This window comes from Anoplopoma fimbria, chromosome 11 (assembly GCF_027596085.1).
Source record: "Anoplopoma fimbria isolate UVic2021 breed Golden Eagle Sablefish chromosome 11, Afim_UVic_2022, whole genome shotgun sequence".
Taxonomy (NCBI): domain Eukaryota; kingdom Metazoa; phylum Chordata; class Actinopteri; order Perciformes; family Anoplopomatidae; genus Anoplopoma; species Anoplopoma fimbria.
In genome coordinates, this window is record NC_072459.1 from 8,793,642 (window position 1) to 8,810,406 (window position 16,765).

Consider the following 16,765-nt stretch of genomic DNA (forward strand, 5'->3'; position numbering starts at 1 on the left):
TTTTAGCCTCTTTTATCATAAGAAATCCAGATATCTGCTTATTAAATAAAGTAGTAGAGCTCTTAAAGAATGTACACCGTCTCCTTAAACAAAAGGACTGAAACATTTTATAGTAAAACATTAAAGGAACATTTTACTGCACAGCCAATACTTTTGCTTTATATGCATTTTCAGATATTTCTTTCACAAAAGAAAGTTTTGTTTTAAGTGGAATATATATATTTTAATAGCATAGTATTATTACTTTTACTTACTAACCACTGACATAATCTGAAGCATATTAGTTGCCATGTACACCCGTAAAATAAAGTAATAAATGAGGAGACAGTTTTAGATAAAACACCAAATCTTTAATGAAAGTCACATTTGTCATCCATGAGCACATGGGGGAAACATTTCTCACAAAGGGAGAGAGTAGCGACCGCACCACCGGTAGTCACAGGAGCACTCTGGAGAATACTGGATACATCCAACACTCAGCAGAGCAACACGCCACCTTAACAGCTAACCAGCACAACTCAACTGCTACACAACTGCGCCTAGTGCACAAAACAAACACACAAGCAGGATTAGGATCAAAAAAGAAAAAAAGAAAAACAAAAAACGCTGCATCTAGAGTCCAGTTCAAGTTGTCCTGTAAGATTCAAAGGAGATGAGCGGATTCCCTAAAAATGATCACCAGAGTTTAAGTGATCTGATGTCCTACAAAGACGCTTGAGAGACAGAAATCTAGGACTGGGAGGAGGCCAGTAAATGTATTGAGCTTTATGGGCGATTACTTCAGTTTAATAAAATGTTTCCACAGATATGAAATCAATAATCGAGTGTATAAGTATAATAGTTGGTGTGGGGTATGTCTTGCTGGTTTATCTCTAGTGAAGACATGGCTTCTTCAAATGTTTTGTTCCGACTGAGCTTCCATAAAGCCAGATTAACTAGTCAGTCAGCTAACTTTAAGCTTAACTCCGGCTTTCAGGTTTCACCGTGTTTAACGCTCAAATAACATTTCCACAGGACCTCAACAAGGACGAAAGACAGTTATTACCATAAAGTGAGACCTCAGGGAAAATGTTTATAGCTGAAAATCATTTAATCAATTAGCAATCGAAAGACAATAAATCAGTACATATTTGGAGAATTGTTTGATCATTTGACTGAGAAAAGAAAACAACTTTAAAGACCAAACAATTAAATGGAGAAATAAAGCTGCAGTTCTAGAAAAGTTAACACATTCGTACAATCTGTCTGTTTTGTGTAATAGTTATACCAACTGTATGTTTTTACCTTTTAACTAAAACTGCTTTTTGCCACAACAAAAACTTAACCTCCCCAAAAGTATAATTAAATCATCCACATTGTTTCTGTTCATGTTATTGTTAAGTAATTATGAATTCTGTCTCATTTCAAAACACTCATTGCTGGACTGAGTCATCAGGTTACAAATGGTGCCTCAGTTAATCCAGGATTAATGTGAGTTTTTAAAAAGAGAGCAGGACTACATACTGGTTATCTGAAACTGGACGGGGGGGGGGAAAGAAAAAGAAAAAAGAGCAACTGGTACAAACTTAATTTGTGAATAATCCCATCATCACTACAGTTATTCCTCTCCACATTGACCCAGATTTTAAAATCATTATGAAAATAAAATCACAGCACATCAATGAAGTGACAGAGACTTTTTTTGCAGCCAAATTAATAAAACAAAGCAAATCATGGAAGACACAATAATAACCTTTTACAGCAGGACACTGTAGCTCAGGTTGGATCCAGTCGAGGACTCAACGCTCTCGTCTTCACCTGAAAACTGTTAGAAAAGAGAAAGTCAGGATACAGAACACAAAGTCAACTAAGACCGATGTCGGTCCTTTTAAAAAAAAAAAAAAAAAAAATACCAGCCAGTTACACACATGTAATGTGTTTTTGTTTGTCTGACTTCACATTTATAAAAAAAATTGAGATTAGTAGAAAGTTATTATCTACATTATCAAACCTCAAAACATCCATCTCCTCTCAGCTGATACAATAATCTCATCCTTTGGTCGGAATCAAAGGACTTTTTTTTGCACACACTGCATTTTCTTTCACCGTTATTTAACATGTGCACAGCTTGTTTCTAAGTAATATTAGTGCATTTTATGCTTTTATTAGATGGTCAACGGGCAGCGAGTTAGGAGGAGTTAAATGAGATGCAGCAATGCTCTGCTGGACTATCTGGTGCCATTTCACATCATTGTCAGAACTTTTAACCAGGAAGTTAAGCTTTTAACCTCATACAAAGTCACCAGTGGAGCTGAAACAATAAACCGGTCCACTGTAAATTGATTATTTTGATCTTCCATCTTTCCAGTCATTATTTGCTGTCTTTTCATCTGCATATTGTTAACTATATTTCTGAGTTTTGGACTGTTGGTCAGATGAAACGATTATGATGAAATGTTTATCATCTGGGAACTTGCCACGACATTTTCTGCCGCAATAGAGTCCTAAAGATTCAACCCCCCAAAAAACTGGTTAATCAGCAATAATTGTTTTTAGTTTCACTACAAGATTTTAAATCAAGAAAACTAAACTCAGCTGGAATTATCAGTGACCTACAGGAAAAAGTTATGATTAAAACATCAATTCTGCATAAAAGACTGAATAACTGCAGCATTTATTCAGATTTTAAATAAAATACTTTAAGCTAAATGTTTCAGAACACGCAAAGATATAATAAATATATATTTAATTGGAAATCGGCTAAACAAAAAAATGTGTGTACAAAAAAAAAAAATGCAGCTGGACCGATGGACATGGGAGGAGAGTTGGACAAACCTCAGCGCTCCTCGAGCACCAGCGTCCCCCGACCGGGGACGCCACGTGGAGGACCGTTTCGTGTCCGGTGGCAGACACAGACGTACCTCAACACCAAACCCCAACTCTGACTGCCTCCACCCTGCTGCACAGAAACCCTCACCAGCAGCAGGCGGCCTGTGGGCAGCTCACCACATCCCTGCTAACTGCTCATACTGCCTCAGCTCAGCTCAAACTCCACTTTAGCAAACAGGATGCCGCAGCTTGGGAAGGAGAGAATTCCAGATTTGGTTTACAGGGCTGTTCTTAACAAACACTTTGACAGAAAATGTTACTATGAGCTCAAAAAGTTGCAGATCAAGTTTTCAGGAAAAAGACCCTTTAGGGCAAAATATGTTTTGAGCAACTGCCATTACAAACAAGATTTTTTTTGTTTATAGAGCTAATAAATCTAGATGTAAATGGTCAGAGTAGCTGCTGAATTTGCTGCTGAAGGGGATGAACTTACCGGCTACAGTCATTTGAAATAGTCTTGTCTCTTGTCACGGCACTAATGACTTTAATCAGAGACACTGGAAACAAAATAAACCTCTAATTGCTGTGCAAAAGCAATGCATTGTTAAAACTCACCTGATTCTGAGCTTTACGGGGATTCGCCTCCATTCTCTGCTGCTGACTTGGGCTGGCTTTTAGATCTTGACCTGGACCCTCTTTTGGAGGAAGGGGTGTGGCTTCTGGACCTAGACTTTGATTTGGATTTGGACTTGGACTTTGATTTGGACTTGGACCGGGACCTGGATCTAGAACGAGACGGGGACTTGGCCTTGACCTTCTTGTTCCTGGGAGAGTGAGACTTGGATCGGGAGTAGGACCGGGACCTGGATCTGCTGTAGCGGGACCGGCTACGGGACCGAGAGCGGCTCCTGCTGCGGGACCGGCTGCGCCTTCTGTGTCTCGGGCTAGGGGAAGAGCTGGATACATTCAGTGGGTGAGTTATCTTTAATGTAAAGACAGCTGGCAAAGAACTCAGAAAAATGTGACCTGAATGCTGCACTGAGAATACATGTATATATATATATATAATATATATAGAGAGAGAAATGCTACAGACTTATTTGCTAACCTTTTCATTAAAAGATTAACCAGACAGATTAGCTGGAATTAGCAGATACTACATCCTAAATCACTGTAACTGAAAAGCTGTTCATGTTGGCTGCTAGTTTCTCAACACTACTAAATAACTGAAACAATATCTATTATGGACCAGTAGGCATTAACATGATCAACCAAGAAAATTATTTAAAAGCAAAAATCGTAAAAGTAAGTTGTTTCACACTACTTAAACCAAACTCAAAAAAGGTAAATACTTAAAGGTAAAATGTTTTCAAAACTTTTTTTCTGCATCTTATCTGTGCCGAATTGTTGAATGGTTCTTGTTTGGTTACAAAAAACACTTTTGTCGTACTAAGAAAGTGTAATACACAATAAACAGCCAATATGCAAATTTATCAATGGAGTCTGTCTCAGCACGCCTAGCACTAGATGTGGCTAACTTAACTTAGCTGTTATGCCAATGCCTACCTTCTGCTTCGTTGTCCGTGTCCGCCGTACCTCCTGGTAGGCCCTCCTCGCCGGCTCCCTCCTCCTCCACCTCCTCCACCACCACCTCCACCATCACGGTCCCGGCCTCCTCCTCCTCCTCCGCCGCCTCCACTGCCCCCGTAGTGGGAGTCAGGCGGTCTGCCGTAGCGCGCCATCTGGACCCGCAGCTCCCGTCCGTCGAGCAGCGCGCCGTCCATGGCGTCCATCGCGTCCTCGGCGTCACGCTTGTCGTGGAAACGCACGAAGGCGAAGCCGCGGCTCTCTTTGGTGTAGCGGTCCCGGGGGATGTAGACGTCGCCTACCCGGCCGTACTTCTCGAACACGCGTCGCAGGGTCTCGGGCGACGTCCTGTACGTCAAGTTGTCCACTTTGAGGGAAGTCATGCCGTCGACGTCTGGCGGAGGCCTACCGTAACTCATGGCGGAGCCGCGTGAGGCCTAGCAGCCTTCCTCTAAACAGTTTATATCTCGGCTACGGGCGAGCCTACCTGTTTCGGCAAAAGGTCCGCGCGCACACACAGGCGCGGTGGTTGCGATTTAAATCGATATGCTTCGCTTCTGGGGTATTTTCGATGAGCAACAACCGCAAAATACGCGACTTCTTCCCGCACAACTCGGCTCACCTCGCGCTCACCGACTGCCTCAAACCAGTGACGCGTTCTTCTTCTTCTTCTACTTTTACAATGTGGGCGGGCCTTGATGTCACATTCAGCACACTGGCGCCCCCTGGAGGAACTACTTAATATCCCCTTTTTTAACACATAAAATGCTCTTTAAAATAACATGCAGTGTTGGAAGGAGATCATTTAGTTCAGTAACACATTGTGCAAACACTCCACTGTGAATAAACGTCGTGTAGCTCACTTAAGTAAAAGGTTTTACTCTCATATGTGGTGTTGTTTTATTTTAACCGGAAGTAGTTTTACTCACTTCCGCGCTGAAGCCGTTACCGCCAAAATGAACCGCTTCTTTGTTTTAATTTAAAACAAATATTTATTTAGTATTTATATACGGTTGTCATTCTCGGGTGGTTTAAATGTATTTTAATGCATGTCTGACGTGTAACGTTAAAAATATTTTAAAAAGTAACCGGAAGTAGAATCCGTTCTCAGTGAACAGACGCAACAAGCCGATTCGCTCTTGGTGAATGTGCCACAGCAGTCAGCTGATCCACTCACATGACTGCCCCTTATAGTTTCGTGCAGGTCCTGTTTACCGGGTGACGTGAAAGTTGTTCCATATGATCTCTTTTTCACACGGATACATCACGTTAAAGTTATTTTAAGGAACCGCACAGAGCAGATGAGCAGAAGATATCGGGAAAAGCGGAAAAAAACAATATGTTTCTAAAAGCACAACGAGGAGCGGTCTAAAGGTGTTAGCCACAAAGCTGCAGCGTTGTTGGTAAGTTGTTTTCTGTGTTAAAGCTTTCAGTTTGTTTCTTTAGCGCACACACGGAAATACACCTCTGTCTCCTGGGATCAGCCATTGTCTCAGTCCTTTCCTCTTCAGTTTCATACATGAACACTAAGAAAAAAAACCTTTAAACAATCTGTCAACTAAGTCTTCCTTTGCTTCAAGTCAGACATAATGCAGGATGAGTCATACATTTAGGTCTTATTGTAATCCAAATGACCCACTTCATAACTCTGCATTCACCAAACAACACTTCTTTAATTCTAACTTTTATTTAGACATTCATGTCTAGGCTGTTACCAAAACACTATGAGATGTGCACAGTGGAAAGCACCTCTATAAAGGTATTTTATCGTAATAAAGTTGTTGTTGTGTATATCTATTGTATGCCGAAATGATCAGTGTGCGCATTTAAATTAAAGAAATGTCGAAACACGTTTATGATGTGTCACTTTCCTTTTATTGCGTAAGTGTTTTTGATAAAACAACAGGTTTTTTTAATAAAGCTTGGTTTTTACAAAAAAAGATTGCAGTGAGTGCATTCATTTAACTTGTTCTAATTTCTACATTTCTTCTTCTATTCTCAGGTTATTTTCTTTTCACTTCCTCAAGGAGTCTGCAAACATCGTTCAAAATGAGTCCAGAGGGGAAGAGGCTGTTAAACATAGTTATCCTGGGCTTCGGCTTTATGTTCATGTTCACCGCCTTTCAAACATGCGGCAATATAGAGGTATGTTGGATCTGCTGATGAACATTCCAGGTTGATCAGACATAACTTAAGATAAGATGCATCAATCAGTCTTCATACCTGAACAGTCTTATGTCTTCATCTTTACAGCAAACAGTTCTTAAGAGCTACAATAACACAGAGTTCCATGGCAGCGGATACACCAGGTCAGTATTCTTAGATTAAAATTCACATCTCATCATCTGACTCTGCAGTACACAACATCTGTGCAGATATTCGCTGTAGACTTTCTCAGCATCTATACACAGCTAATGGTACCTTCTATAATCAAATCTGTGGCACTCAGGAATCCTAATCAAATCTTAGTCAAACAAATTTTTAGGAAAGGCCAGTCAGTCTGGGTCCCAGAAAACATACTACATGACCTTAATCTTACCACTTAAGAAAGGGAAATCTTTGAATGCATCACAAGGAAGTCCTTCACTGTTTACATTAACCGTCCTGTCGTCTTTTTCTCGTAGCATGGCCATCATCTATGGCGTCTTCTCTGCGTCCAACATGATCGCCCCCTCAGTGGTGACTGTCATTGGACCGCAGCTGTCCATGTTTTTCAGTGGGCTTCTGTACAGGTAAGCCTCCACGCTGACTAACACAAAATAAACCTGTCTTTCTTTTCCATTTAAATTCAGACTTCTAACGTCTCGTATGTTGTGTTCTGCAGCGGCTACATCGCTATGTTCATCCACCCGTACACATGGAGCTTCTATACAGCCTCTGTGTTGGTGGGAATAGGAGCAGCAGGTAAAGACACATCATCTAATGAACATTTCTACCTCCGGAACACGTCAGCTCCACGTTTACATCTTCTCCCTTTTTGTGTTTTTAAGTCTTGTGGACAGCTCAGGGAAATGTGCTGGCCATCAACTCCACTGATAAAACCATTGGAAGGAATAGTGGCATATTCTGGGCACTGCTGCAGTTCAGGTGAACCTTTTTGAACCAGCATGTACCTGAATCTAGTTCAAGGTTTTTGTTGTGTGTACCTTTTTTTTGTTCTGAATGTCCCCCTCATCTCTCTGCAGCTTGTTCTTTGGAAATCTCTACATTTACTGCGCCTGGCATGGACACGTTCACATAACCGGTAGGAAGCTGTATTTGATCAAATCTCCGTCTCAAGTGTTTATTGCTATTCATAGAGAACTCAGTTCCCATTCTCATAAGAAGTTTAATTTTGAGCGCGTGACTCATGCTGTGTGTCTCAGACAAAGACCGTCAGACGGTGTTCATCTCCCTCACGGTGATCAGTCTGGTGGGCTGCTTCCTCTTCTTTCTGATCCGGAAGCCTGATCCTGAACCGGTTACCTCTGAGGTGGAGGAGTCGCTGCTGAACGCCGAATCCACAGAGAGCTGCTCCACGGCCAGGTGAGAGTTCACAGGAGGCCTGGAGCACCTGTGATTCTGTTACTGTGTGTGGATCCATGACAAAGTCCTGGAAATGATCAAATTCACCAAATGATGATGGAGATTAAGATGATTTTAATGTGCAACATGTTTATGAGTATGAAGTATATATTCACCGGTATGAATGTGATTATTGCACCAGTATGAATGTGATTATTGCAAAGATATAAATGTGATTATTGCACCAGTATAAATGTGATTATTGCACAGGTATGAATGTGATTATTGCACAGGTATAAATGTGATTATTGCACCAGTATAAATGTGATTATTGCACAGGTATGAATGTGATTATTGCACAGGTATAAATGTGATTATTGCACCAGTATTAATGTGATTATTGGACCAGTATAAATGTGATTATTGCACAGGTATGAATGTGATTATTGCACAGGTATGAATGTGATTATTGCACAGGTATGAATGTGATTATTGCACCAGTATTAATGTGATTATTGAATAAATGTGATTATTGCACAGGTATGAATGTGATTATTGCACCAGTATTAATGTGATTATTGGACCAGTATAAATGTGATTATTGCACAGGTATAAATGTGATTATTGCACAGGTATAAATGTGATTATTGCACCAGTATAAATGTGATTATTGCACCGGTATAAATGTGATTATTGCACAGGTATAAATGTGATTATTGCACCAGTATAAATGTGATTATTGCACCAGTATAAATGTGATTATTGCACAGGTATAAATGTGATTATTGCACCAGTATAAATGTGATTATTGCACCAGTATAAATGTGATTATTGCACAGGTATAAATGTGATTATTGCACAGGTATAAATGTGATTATTGCACCAGTATAAATGTGATTATTGCACAGGTATAAATGTGATGTCAGCATTAAATAACCTTTTTTTAAACATAAAGAGTTCCACAAAAACCCTGCAACTGTCCTGGAGCATATTCGGGGGCTGCATAGATGGCAGCCCCCGGATCAGTGTTTCAGAGGAACAGTAGAGGACGAGACAGCTGACCTTTCACTGTAAATGCTCTCCTCTGTTGTCTTTTCCACATTTCTCTTTAAAACTGCTGTGATACAGTCGCCATGACAGCAGAGTCCCGTTGAGGGACGAGATGGACGGTGAAAATATGTCCAAGAAGAAAACTATGAGCGTGTGAAAGGTTGAGGGTCAAACAGATTTTATCATAACGTCTTTATCGTCCTCCTCTCTGCAGCTCAGCTCGTCCAGGCCTCTGGTCACAAGCTCTGGATGCTTTTGGTGAGTTAAATAAAAATAACCTCCACTTTAACCTTCAGTGTAACACCTGTTAACACCCTCCCTCTTCTTTTCTTTCTGTTTGCAGTGAAAGCGTTTAAAATGTTTGCTACCAAAGAGATGATGCTGCTGAGCGTCTCCATAGGATACACAGGTGAGATGAGATCCAGGTGTGTGCAGGTGTGGAGGATGTAACCTCTGAGTCTGGGTTCATGGTCTCTGTCTGCTCCGTCAGGCCTGGAGCTCACGTTCTACAGCGGAGTGTACGGGACCTGTATTGGAGCCATGACGAGGTTTGGCCAGGATGCTAAGAGTCTGATCGGCCTCTCCGGCATCTGCATCGGCATCGGAGAAATCTTAGGTGAGTCTTCTGAATCCTGTCTTCACCTTGATTCTGACAGTATTCAGATCCTTTATGCAGTAAAAAGTACTATTACCACACTGTAGAAAAACTGTAATACAAATACAAATCCTGCACTCAAAACAAATTAAAGTGAAACTATTGATTGATCAGTAAAATGTTTTCCTATTATATCCAGTGGTAGTGGAGTAAAAGTACAATATTTACCTCTGAGATATAGTACAGTAAAAACTATAATATTTACCTCTGAGATGTAGTACAGTAAAAAGTACAATATTTACCTCTTAAATGTAGTACAGTAAAAAGTATAATATTCACCTCTGAGATGTAGTACAGTAAAAAGTACAATATTTACTTCTGAGATGTGGTGAAGTAAAAAGTACAATATTTACCTCTTAAATGTAGTACAGTAAAAAGTACAATATTATCCTCTGAGATGTGGTGCCGTAACAAGTACAATGTAGTACTTTAATATGCAGTAGATAAATCAAGGATTTGTCCTGATAAACATCTGGAGGCAGTAGTGACTCACTTCCTGTCTCTCTCCGTGCGACAGGAGGAGGCGTGTTCGGGATGATGAATAAGTGCAGCCGGTTCGGGAGGAACCCGGTGGTTCTGCTCGGCCTCATCACTCATTACGTGGCCTTCTACCTCATCTACCTCAACATCGCCAGCGACGCTCCGATCGCTCCAGAGGAAGGGACGGACCTGCAGGCCTTCATCACCCCCAGGTACTAATACTTTGATAATACTAATACTTTAATAATTCTTATACTTTAATAATACTAACACTTTAATAATACTAATACTAGTACTCTGAATCACTGAACAAACACAATGTGGGTCCAGATTCAGAGGCTAGAACTCCTGTTTCACAAAGGAAGTTTGTCTATTTTAGAAGCCTCCCTCCTGTGACACCTGGTCCTGATGTTGTCAATTTGTCCCACTGAAACACTGTGTTTTCTCCACAGTTCCTCTTTACTGATGCACAGTGAACATGAGTCACTTCAACCCTCATGTTCTGATTTAACACATTGTGTTAGAGCTTCTTAATAATCCAAATAAAGTTTGGTTTGTATCCTGATAGAATGGAATTAGAGACATAGAGATGTGTTTATTAAAGGTAGTAAACAGGGCAGGGAAGGGTATATCTTATTAAATGTTTTACTCTTATTCCTTAACCCATAAATTATTATCTTTTAAAGCTAACCCCCCATGTGTTTGTGTGTTTGTGTGTTTGTGTGTTTGTGTGTTTGTGTGCGTGTGCGTGTCCCTTCTCAGCGTGGGCGTGGCTCTGCTCTGCAGCTTCCTGCTCGGTTTGGGCGACAGCTGCTTCAACACGCAGCTGCTCAGCATCATCGGCTTCACGTTCCACGACAACAGCGCTCCGGCCTTCGCCGTCTTCAAGTTCATACAGGTCAGCTGGTTAGATTTTGGTGGTCAAAGGTCAAAGGTCACTGTGACCTCTCTAACCATCTTTTTGGCCATAACTCAAGAATGAATCTCCTTATTACGAGAATTTCACACAGATGTTTTAATAGGATAAAATGATGAAGTGATTAAAGTTTGGACTGTTGTGGATTTTAAACTGCAGTTTCTTTTAATCTCTGACTGTAATATTCTCTGAGATTATGAAATTGTTCATTTAGCAGAAAAACGCAGACATTATCTGAGATTAAAATAAAAAATGTATGACAAAAACTGGGAAAAATTGTGTTTCATTTTGCAAGGTTGGATCATCACAGCATAGACGCCAGCGTTACTTTCACGTTATCTATCGTTTTCTTTTATTACCAAAAATAAATATTAACATTATTAATATTTTTTTCAATAGGCAGATCACGTTAAAGTTGAGTTAAACGATGGCGTCTATTATGTGGTGAAGTTTATCCATCTTGCAAATTGAAGCCATGTTGTTCCTTCACAACAAATTTATATATTTTTATAATTTATATTTGTGACATTAATCTCAGATATAACCTGAGGTTTTTTCTTGCAAATGTATTACTTTATAAAATAAAATATTCAATTTATTTTTCATAAATGTACAACTTTAATCTTGTAAAGCTCTTTCCTCAGAATACTACCCCCCTCCCATAATATTTTTTGGTTGTTGATTGAGTATAAACTCTCTCTGCTCAGTTTCTCCGTTTTCCTGTAACATGGCCTCCCTTCTTCTCTCCTTCTTCTCTCCGCTCTGCAGTCCATCATGGCCGCTCTGGCCTTCTTCTACAGTAACTACCTGCTGCTGCACTGGCAGCTGCTCATCCTGGTAGTGGCGGGCTTCCTGGGCACCATCACCTTCTTCCTGGCCGAGTGGAGGGCCGAGTCCAGCAGGAGAGCGTCGGACTACGACAGCATCTGATGGGAGGAGGAGGAGGAGGAGGAGGAGGAGGAGGAGGAGGAGGAGGAGGAGGAGGAGGAGGAGGAGGAGGAGGCCTCTGACTCTGTGGTATGTTTGTTTTTTACACCTGTAGAAGCCTGCTAGTGTCTGCAGGAACCAAACATTCTTCTGTAACTACATCAAACGACTCGAGGAAGAACAGATTTACCTCATTTTAGTTCATTCCTCTCTTATTTTATCATTTTCTGCACCAAAATATAAAAACAAACTGAACAAATCCCGAAAATAAACTGACTCTACTGAAGCGTGATGGATGAAGATGAAATAAAAAGCACTTTTTGATGAAAGGAGATAAAGAGGGCTAGTAGAAAAAACTTGACTGTCAATCAGCTGCAGGTTTAAAACCAAACTGGTTCTTATTTGTGTCCAGCTGGATTATATTCTCATTTTCTCTCATGACAAGAACAAACCCAACAATGAATTAATAAATACTGTGTGCGTTTCTCAGTCTGCTCCAATTTAAAATTCACCAATGAGGCTCACTGTTGCACTGGGTGACGGGTTCCTTTATACACACTAGAGCACCGAATGTGGATTGATCCGCCGCTGAAAATAGTCCCCAACTAAATCACTGTTTCCTCCTTTTTGTTTGATTAAAAATCACAGCTATTTTTTGGGGGATTACTGATGAAACTATATATATTTGTGTTTTTAAAGACGCAGAGAGGAAGTCACACAGTATTGAGAGACGTTCTGCTGATTTTAGTCTTTTCATGGGATTTGATGACAATTAAAAGTAGAACAAAACCAGATATATCCTTTAAAGTTCCTCTTTGCTCAGAAGCATGTAAATCTGACCTTGATTCAGATTTAACAAACAGACAGAACAGTCTGTCCGTTATAATGTTGGGAAACGGGCACATGAAGCAGCTTTCCTCTCCAGTTTCTCTGAGAGCCGCAGTCACAAGCTGATCACACCCTCACAATTAATTTTAGAACAGATATCCTGACTTTCATTTAAAGACTGCAGTAAAAAGGGAAACATTATCAAGGATTTGTTTTTTTTATTTGTGAGTGAAGCTTTTTCCCCCTCGACTCTTCTGTTTCTTCTTTTCTGGTTCCTTCATGACACACTAAGTGCTGTTTAATCGGTTTAGTTGTAATAAGATCCAGATGACTCTGCATTCCAGGATTTTCTTTATGATTACAAGTTGGTGGCTGTTTTTAGCTCAAATGAAATGAACAGAAGCTGTTTGGTTTGAGTCAGAAGAAAGAAAGAAAAGAATCAGTGCTGAGCGTTCTCTGTGAAGAAAATGGAGACGATGAGAGGGTAAAAGTTTAGTTTCACATCGGTGACAACGTGAACAGGTCGGCTCTAAATGTCAAGTCAGAGGGAAATATCTCTATCTCTAAAATATAATGATTAGAAAAGTGTTCCAGATGTTCAGGATGAATTATAATCACGTTGGTGGTGATGTTATAAAATCATATCACCAACATCATAGCTTAAAGGGGGCACTCCGGTGATTTAATGTTAGTAAAGTCGGGAAAAGAATGATCGGCTCTGAAGCAGCAAACAGTTTAAGATTCAAACACGCCGGTTTCCTACAATTCAACTTGAGAATGTTTTATGTTAAACACCTTTCAAACACAACGCAACCAGGTTTTCTGTTAAAGGTGTCTTTATTTTCATCGTCTACTAATCTGCAGATCATTTGATTCAATTAATCAATAATTGTTTAGTCTATGACACGTCAAAAACAATAAATGGTCATCAAAATTTCACAGAGCCAAATTTGACATCTTTAAATGTCTTGTTTTGTTTGACCAACAGTCGAAATACCCCAAAATATTCTGTTTAAAATTATATTTGATAAAGAAAAGCAGGAAATTGTCTCATTTGAGAGGCAGGAATCAGAGGATATTGGAACTGTGTCACTATTTCTGCTTGAAAAATGTCTATCAAAAATAGTAAATAATACTAGTTTCTACTGTGGAGTTTTTTTACCACCATTAATGCTGTTTGTTTGAATCTTGTACTGTAAATATGCAGCACGCCGTCATCAACAAACGTAGCAACTGTTACCAAGTAAACATGGATGTAAACGACGCAGGACGCTGAATACTCTGTAAATATTTAAAGAGGAAGGAAATGCACTAAACACGTTATGTTAAAGGACATTCAGAACGATTAGGACTCACCTTTAACGTGCCGATGGCAAAACAACCAAACTGTGGACTTTAACTTTTATTTTCTCACGTTGTGATTCCTTTACGATGACCTTTACATCCTCTCAGAGCTGCTGCCTCTGGAGTCGTTTCTTTTTTAATCACCGATGTTGTAAAACTGATCTGATGCCAAACCAACACAGTGCTAAATATGAAACTTCTTGTAATGTTCATGTGGGAAGAGATATCTGAGATGCTGTATTTCTTTTCTCTTTATTTTGTTTTAAGTGTCAATTATGAATTACAGCACATTCGTCCAGTTAATTTATTGCTAAATGAGACCGTTGGGTTTAAGTTTTGTTTCATGAAGCAAAATCAAAGGATGAAATCAGTCTCCAGGATGTTAAGGGAAATGCTTGTGTACTATGAAGGTGATTTTATACTTGGATGTGGTAATTAAGAATGTCACCCGAACTTTCTCTTGCTTGTTTTTATTATCAATAAATATTATTTTGAACATTAGTTGTTTGCTTTTACCTGGATAAACCAAAAAAACTGTATCATCTAAATGTAATAATGAGAAAAGAGCTATGGTTACTAGGAAGTTCAATTAATTTAAAAATCGGATAACATGCTTCTTTTTTGCTGAAAATCTGGACCTCAGTTTGACCACGCTGGACAGGAGCAGCTGCAGTTCATGACAACGTCACAAACTGTACTTTGAGGTGTGAAAACATGCAAATATTCTGACTTTAATTCGCTTCCATCTGACAAAAAGTCCCTATAAATAATCTTTATTATGTTTTACTTGCTCACTTACTCTGGATTTTAACAGTATTATTTAAACTTAAATTATCCTTATTAACAGACAGAATAAAGGTTTGCTTTCTGACCATTTACTTTTAAATAATAAACAAGAAGCTTTTTCATATGAAATCTGCCAGTTTTTCTCGTTCCCTGAACGCAGCATGATTGCCTTTTGTTGCCTAGTTACCAGTAACGCTGCCAGTGGAGCCCAGCGTGGGGACGTGACGACAAGCGAGAACAATACTAAATACTACATCCGGTCTCAATCTGAAAATAAGAGTGTAACAATTTCACAACAGGACATTGACGCAGGAAATACTCAGATCCTTTAATTTATTAAAAGTACTATTACCACACAGTAAAAAATAATCAGTAAAATGTTCTTCGATAAAAGCATGTCAGTATAATCAGTAAAATGTAGTTAAAGTATTAAAACTGTGACTGCTTTACAACTATATATTCTATCATTAGATTATTATTACGTGTACATTAATGTTACAGCAGGATTTTAATGCTACAGTTGGTCAAAGAGCTAATTTTAAAGTATTTTTAAATTAGTATTTTCATTATGGATTAATCTGCTGATTGTTTTCAATTGATTAATTGGTTGGTTTGTAAGAAATAGCAAAAATAGTGAGACATGGTTCTGCAATTACCCCAAATTATTACTAATGCAGTAACATTATTCAAAGGAAAGGCAGCAAATCTTCACATTTGTGAATCATGAAATGTTTTTACATGAAAAATGACTTCAACCATCAAAATATTTCCAAATTAATTTGTCTGTCCATCGACTAATTCATTTATAGCTAATCATTTCCGCTGAACTTTTGTTAACTTTATTACAAAATAGATATAGTAGTTGAGTAAAATATAAAATGACATGAAAAGAAATTCTCACATAAGTACAAGTTCCTCATATTTGTATTTAAGTCCAGTAATGTAGGCTGCTTAGTGACGTTCCACCATTGCAAAAGGCTCGCATAAAATGTTGAACTAAAGAGCATACTTGTAACAAGAATAATTAAAATAATAATTTACAACACTGTAGTGGCCAATTGTCAAAAAAATCCCAAAACAAACTTAAATCAAAGGGCCACTGACGCACCATGGGTTTATGGTTTACGCAGGCAAAATAAGTTATTGTCCAAACAGAATTCCGTGTTGTTGATGATTTATTTGGTCCAACAAAACAAGCAAACAAACAAAAAAACAAAGGGAATCCTGTCGCTGACTCTCATGCGCTGGTAAAAAACTATAGGCCCACCACGGTGCATGCTGGTCCTATACCTGCCTACTCCTATATGTAACCGCAGGTGCCCACAGTGTTACCCAATTCAAAATAAATTACCAAACCCAAAACTAAACAACAACAAAAATATTATTACACTAAAAGAATGACCATCAATAGAAGGCTATCTTAATAAATCAAACAATCAAACCTAAATAAGCAAACATCTAGAATAATTAAACAATATTGCTTATGCATAAAATAACTTAATACTAATATCCTATAAATAGCTCCTACAAACACCATTTAAATGAAACAATTCTTTAGAACAGAGGTCTTCAACAGGGGGTCTGCGAAATCTTTGGTTGATTAGACAATTTCTCATATTTTTTAAATATTTTTTTCCCCCAATTGTTTTTCCACAAATGTTTGTGTCTGACTAAGATCCCAGACACAAGGACGCACGCTGCAATATTATATGAAAAGAAGATAACGTTGTAAAAAAATGTTTACTTCACCCACGAATCCTTGTGCAATCATTTTTGCAAGATATTGGTATCAGTTGACAAGGTATGTTTATAAATACCATTGGCACGGCCACCCTACTCACTGTACCTTGCACATGTTTAAAATAAAAACATGAATATAT

The 16,765-nt window shown here is 38.9% G+C and overlaps 2 protein-coding genes across 6 annotated transcripts; one reads left to right on the forward strand and one right to left on the reverse strand.

The window, feature by feature from the left end:
- Positions 1-334: 334 nt before the first annotated feature.
- Positions 335-5,103, reverse strand: srsf2b (serine and arginine rich splicing factor 2b). Of its 5 annotated transcripts, XR_008531607.1 has the most exons (5): positions 4,375-5,095; positions 3,424-3,764; positions 2,815-3,056; positions 1,733-1,804; positions 335-539 (listed from the first exon to the last, which is right to left on the reverse strand). XR_008531607.1 is itself a non-coding variant. In XM_054607847.1 (3 exons), exons 1-2 carry the CDS (start codon positions 4,812-4,814, stop codon positions 3,437-3,439), a joined length of 756 nt encoding a protein of 251 aa, XP_054463822.1. In that variant the 5' UTR covers positions 4,815-5,103; the 3' UTR covers positions 335-1,804; positions 3,424-3,436. The 5 variants fall into 5 exon arrangements, 2 of the variants coding, with proteins under 2 accessions (XP_054463822.1, XP_054463821.1); XR_008531605.1 differs by having other exon boundaries at positions 335-1,804; XR_008531606.1 differs by lacking the exon at positions 2,815-3,056 and having other exon boundaries at positions 4,375-5,093.
- Positions 5,104-5,535: 432 nt separating this feature from the next.
- On the forward strand, positions 5,536-11,930 carry mfsd11 (major facilitator superfamily domain containing 11). The gene is made up of 14 exons (XM_054607903.1): positions 5,536-5,798; positions 6,398-6,540; positions 6,649-6,704; positions 7,020-7,127; positions 7,220-7,299; positions 7,386-7,482; positions 7,581-7,639; positions 7,761-7,920; positions 9,164-9,207; positions 9,293-9,358; positions 9,440-9,565; positions 10,122-10,296; positions 10,847-10,982; positions 11,769-11,930. The coding sequence occupies exons 2-14, from the start codon at positions 6,445-6,447 to the stop codon at positions 11,928-11,930; spliced, it is 1,365 nt and encodes a 454-aa protein (XP_054463878.1). The 5' UTR covers positions 5,536-5,798; positions 6,398-6,444.
- The last annotated feature ends 4,835 nt before the right edge of the window (positions 11,931-16,765 follow it).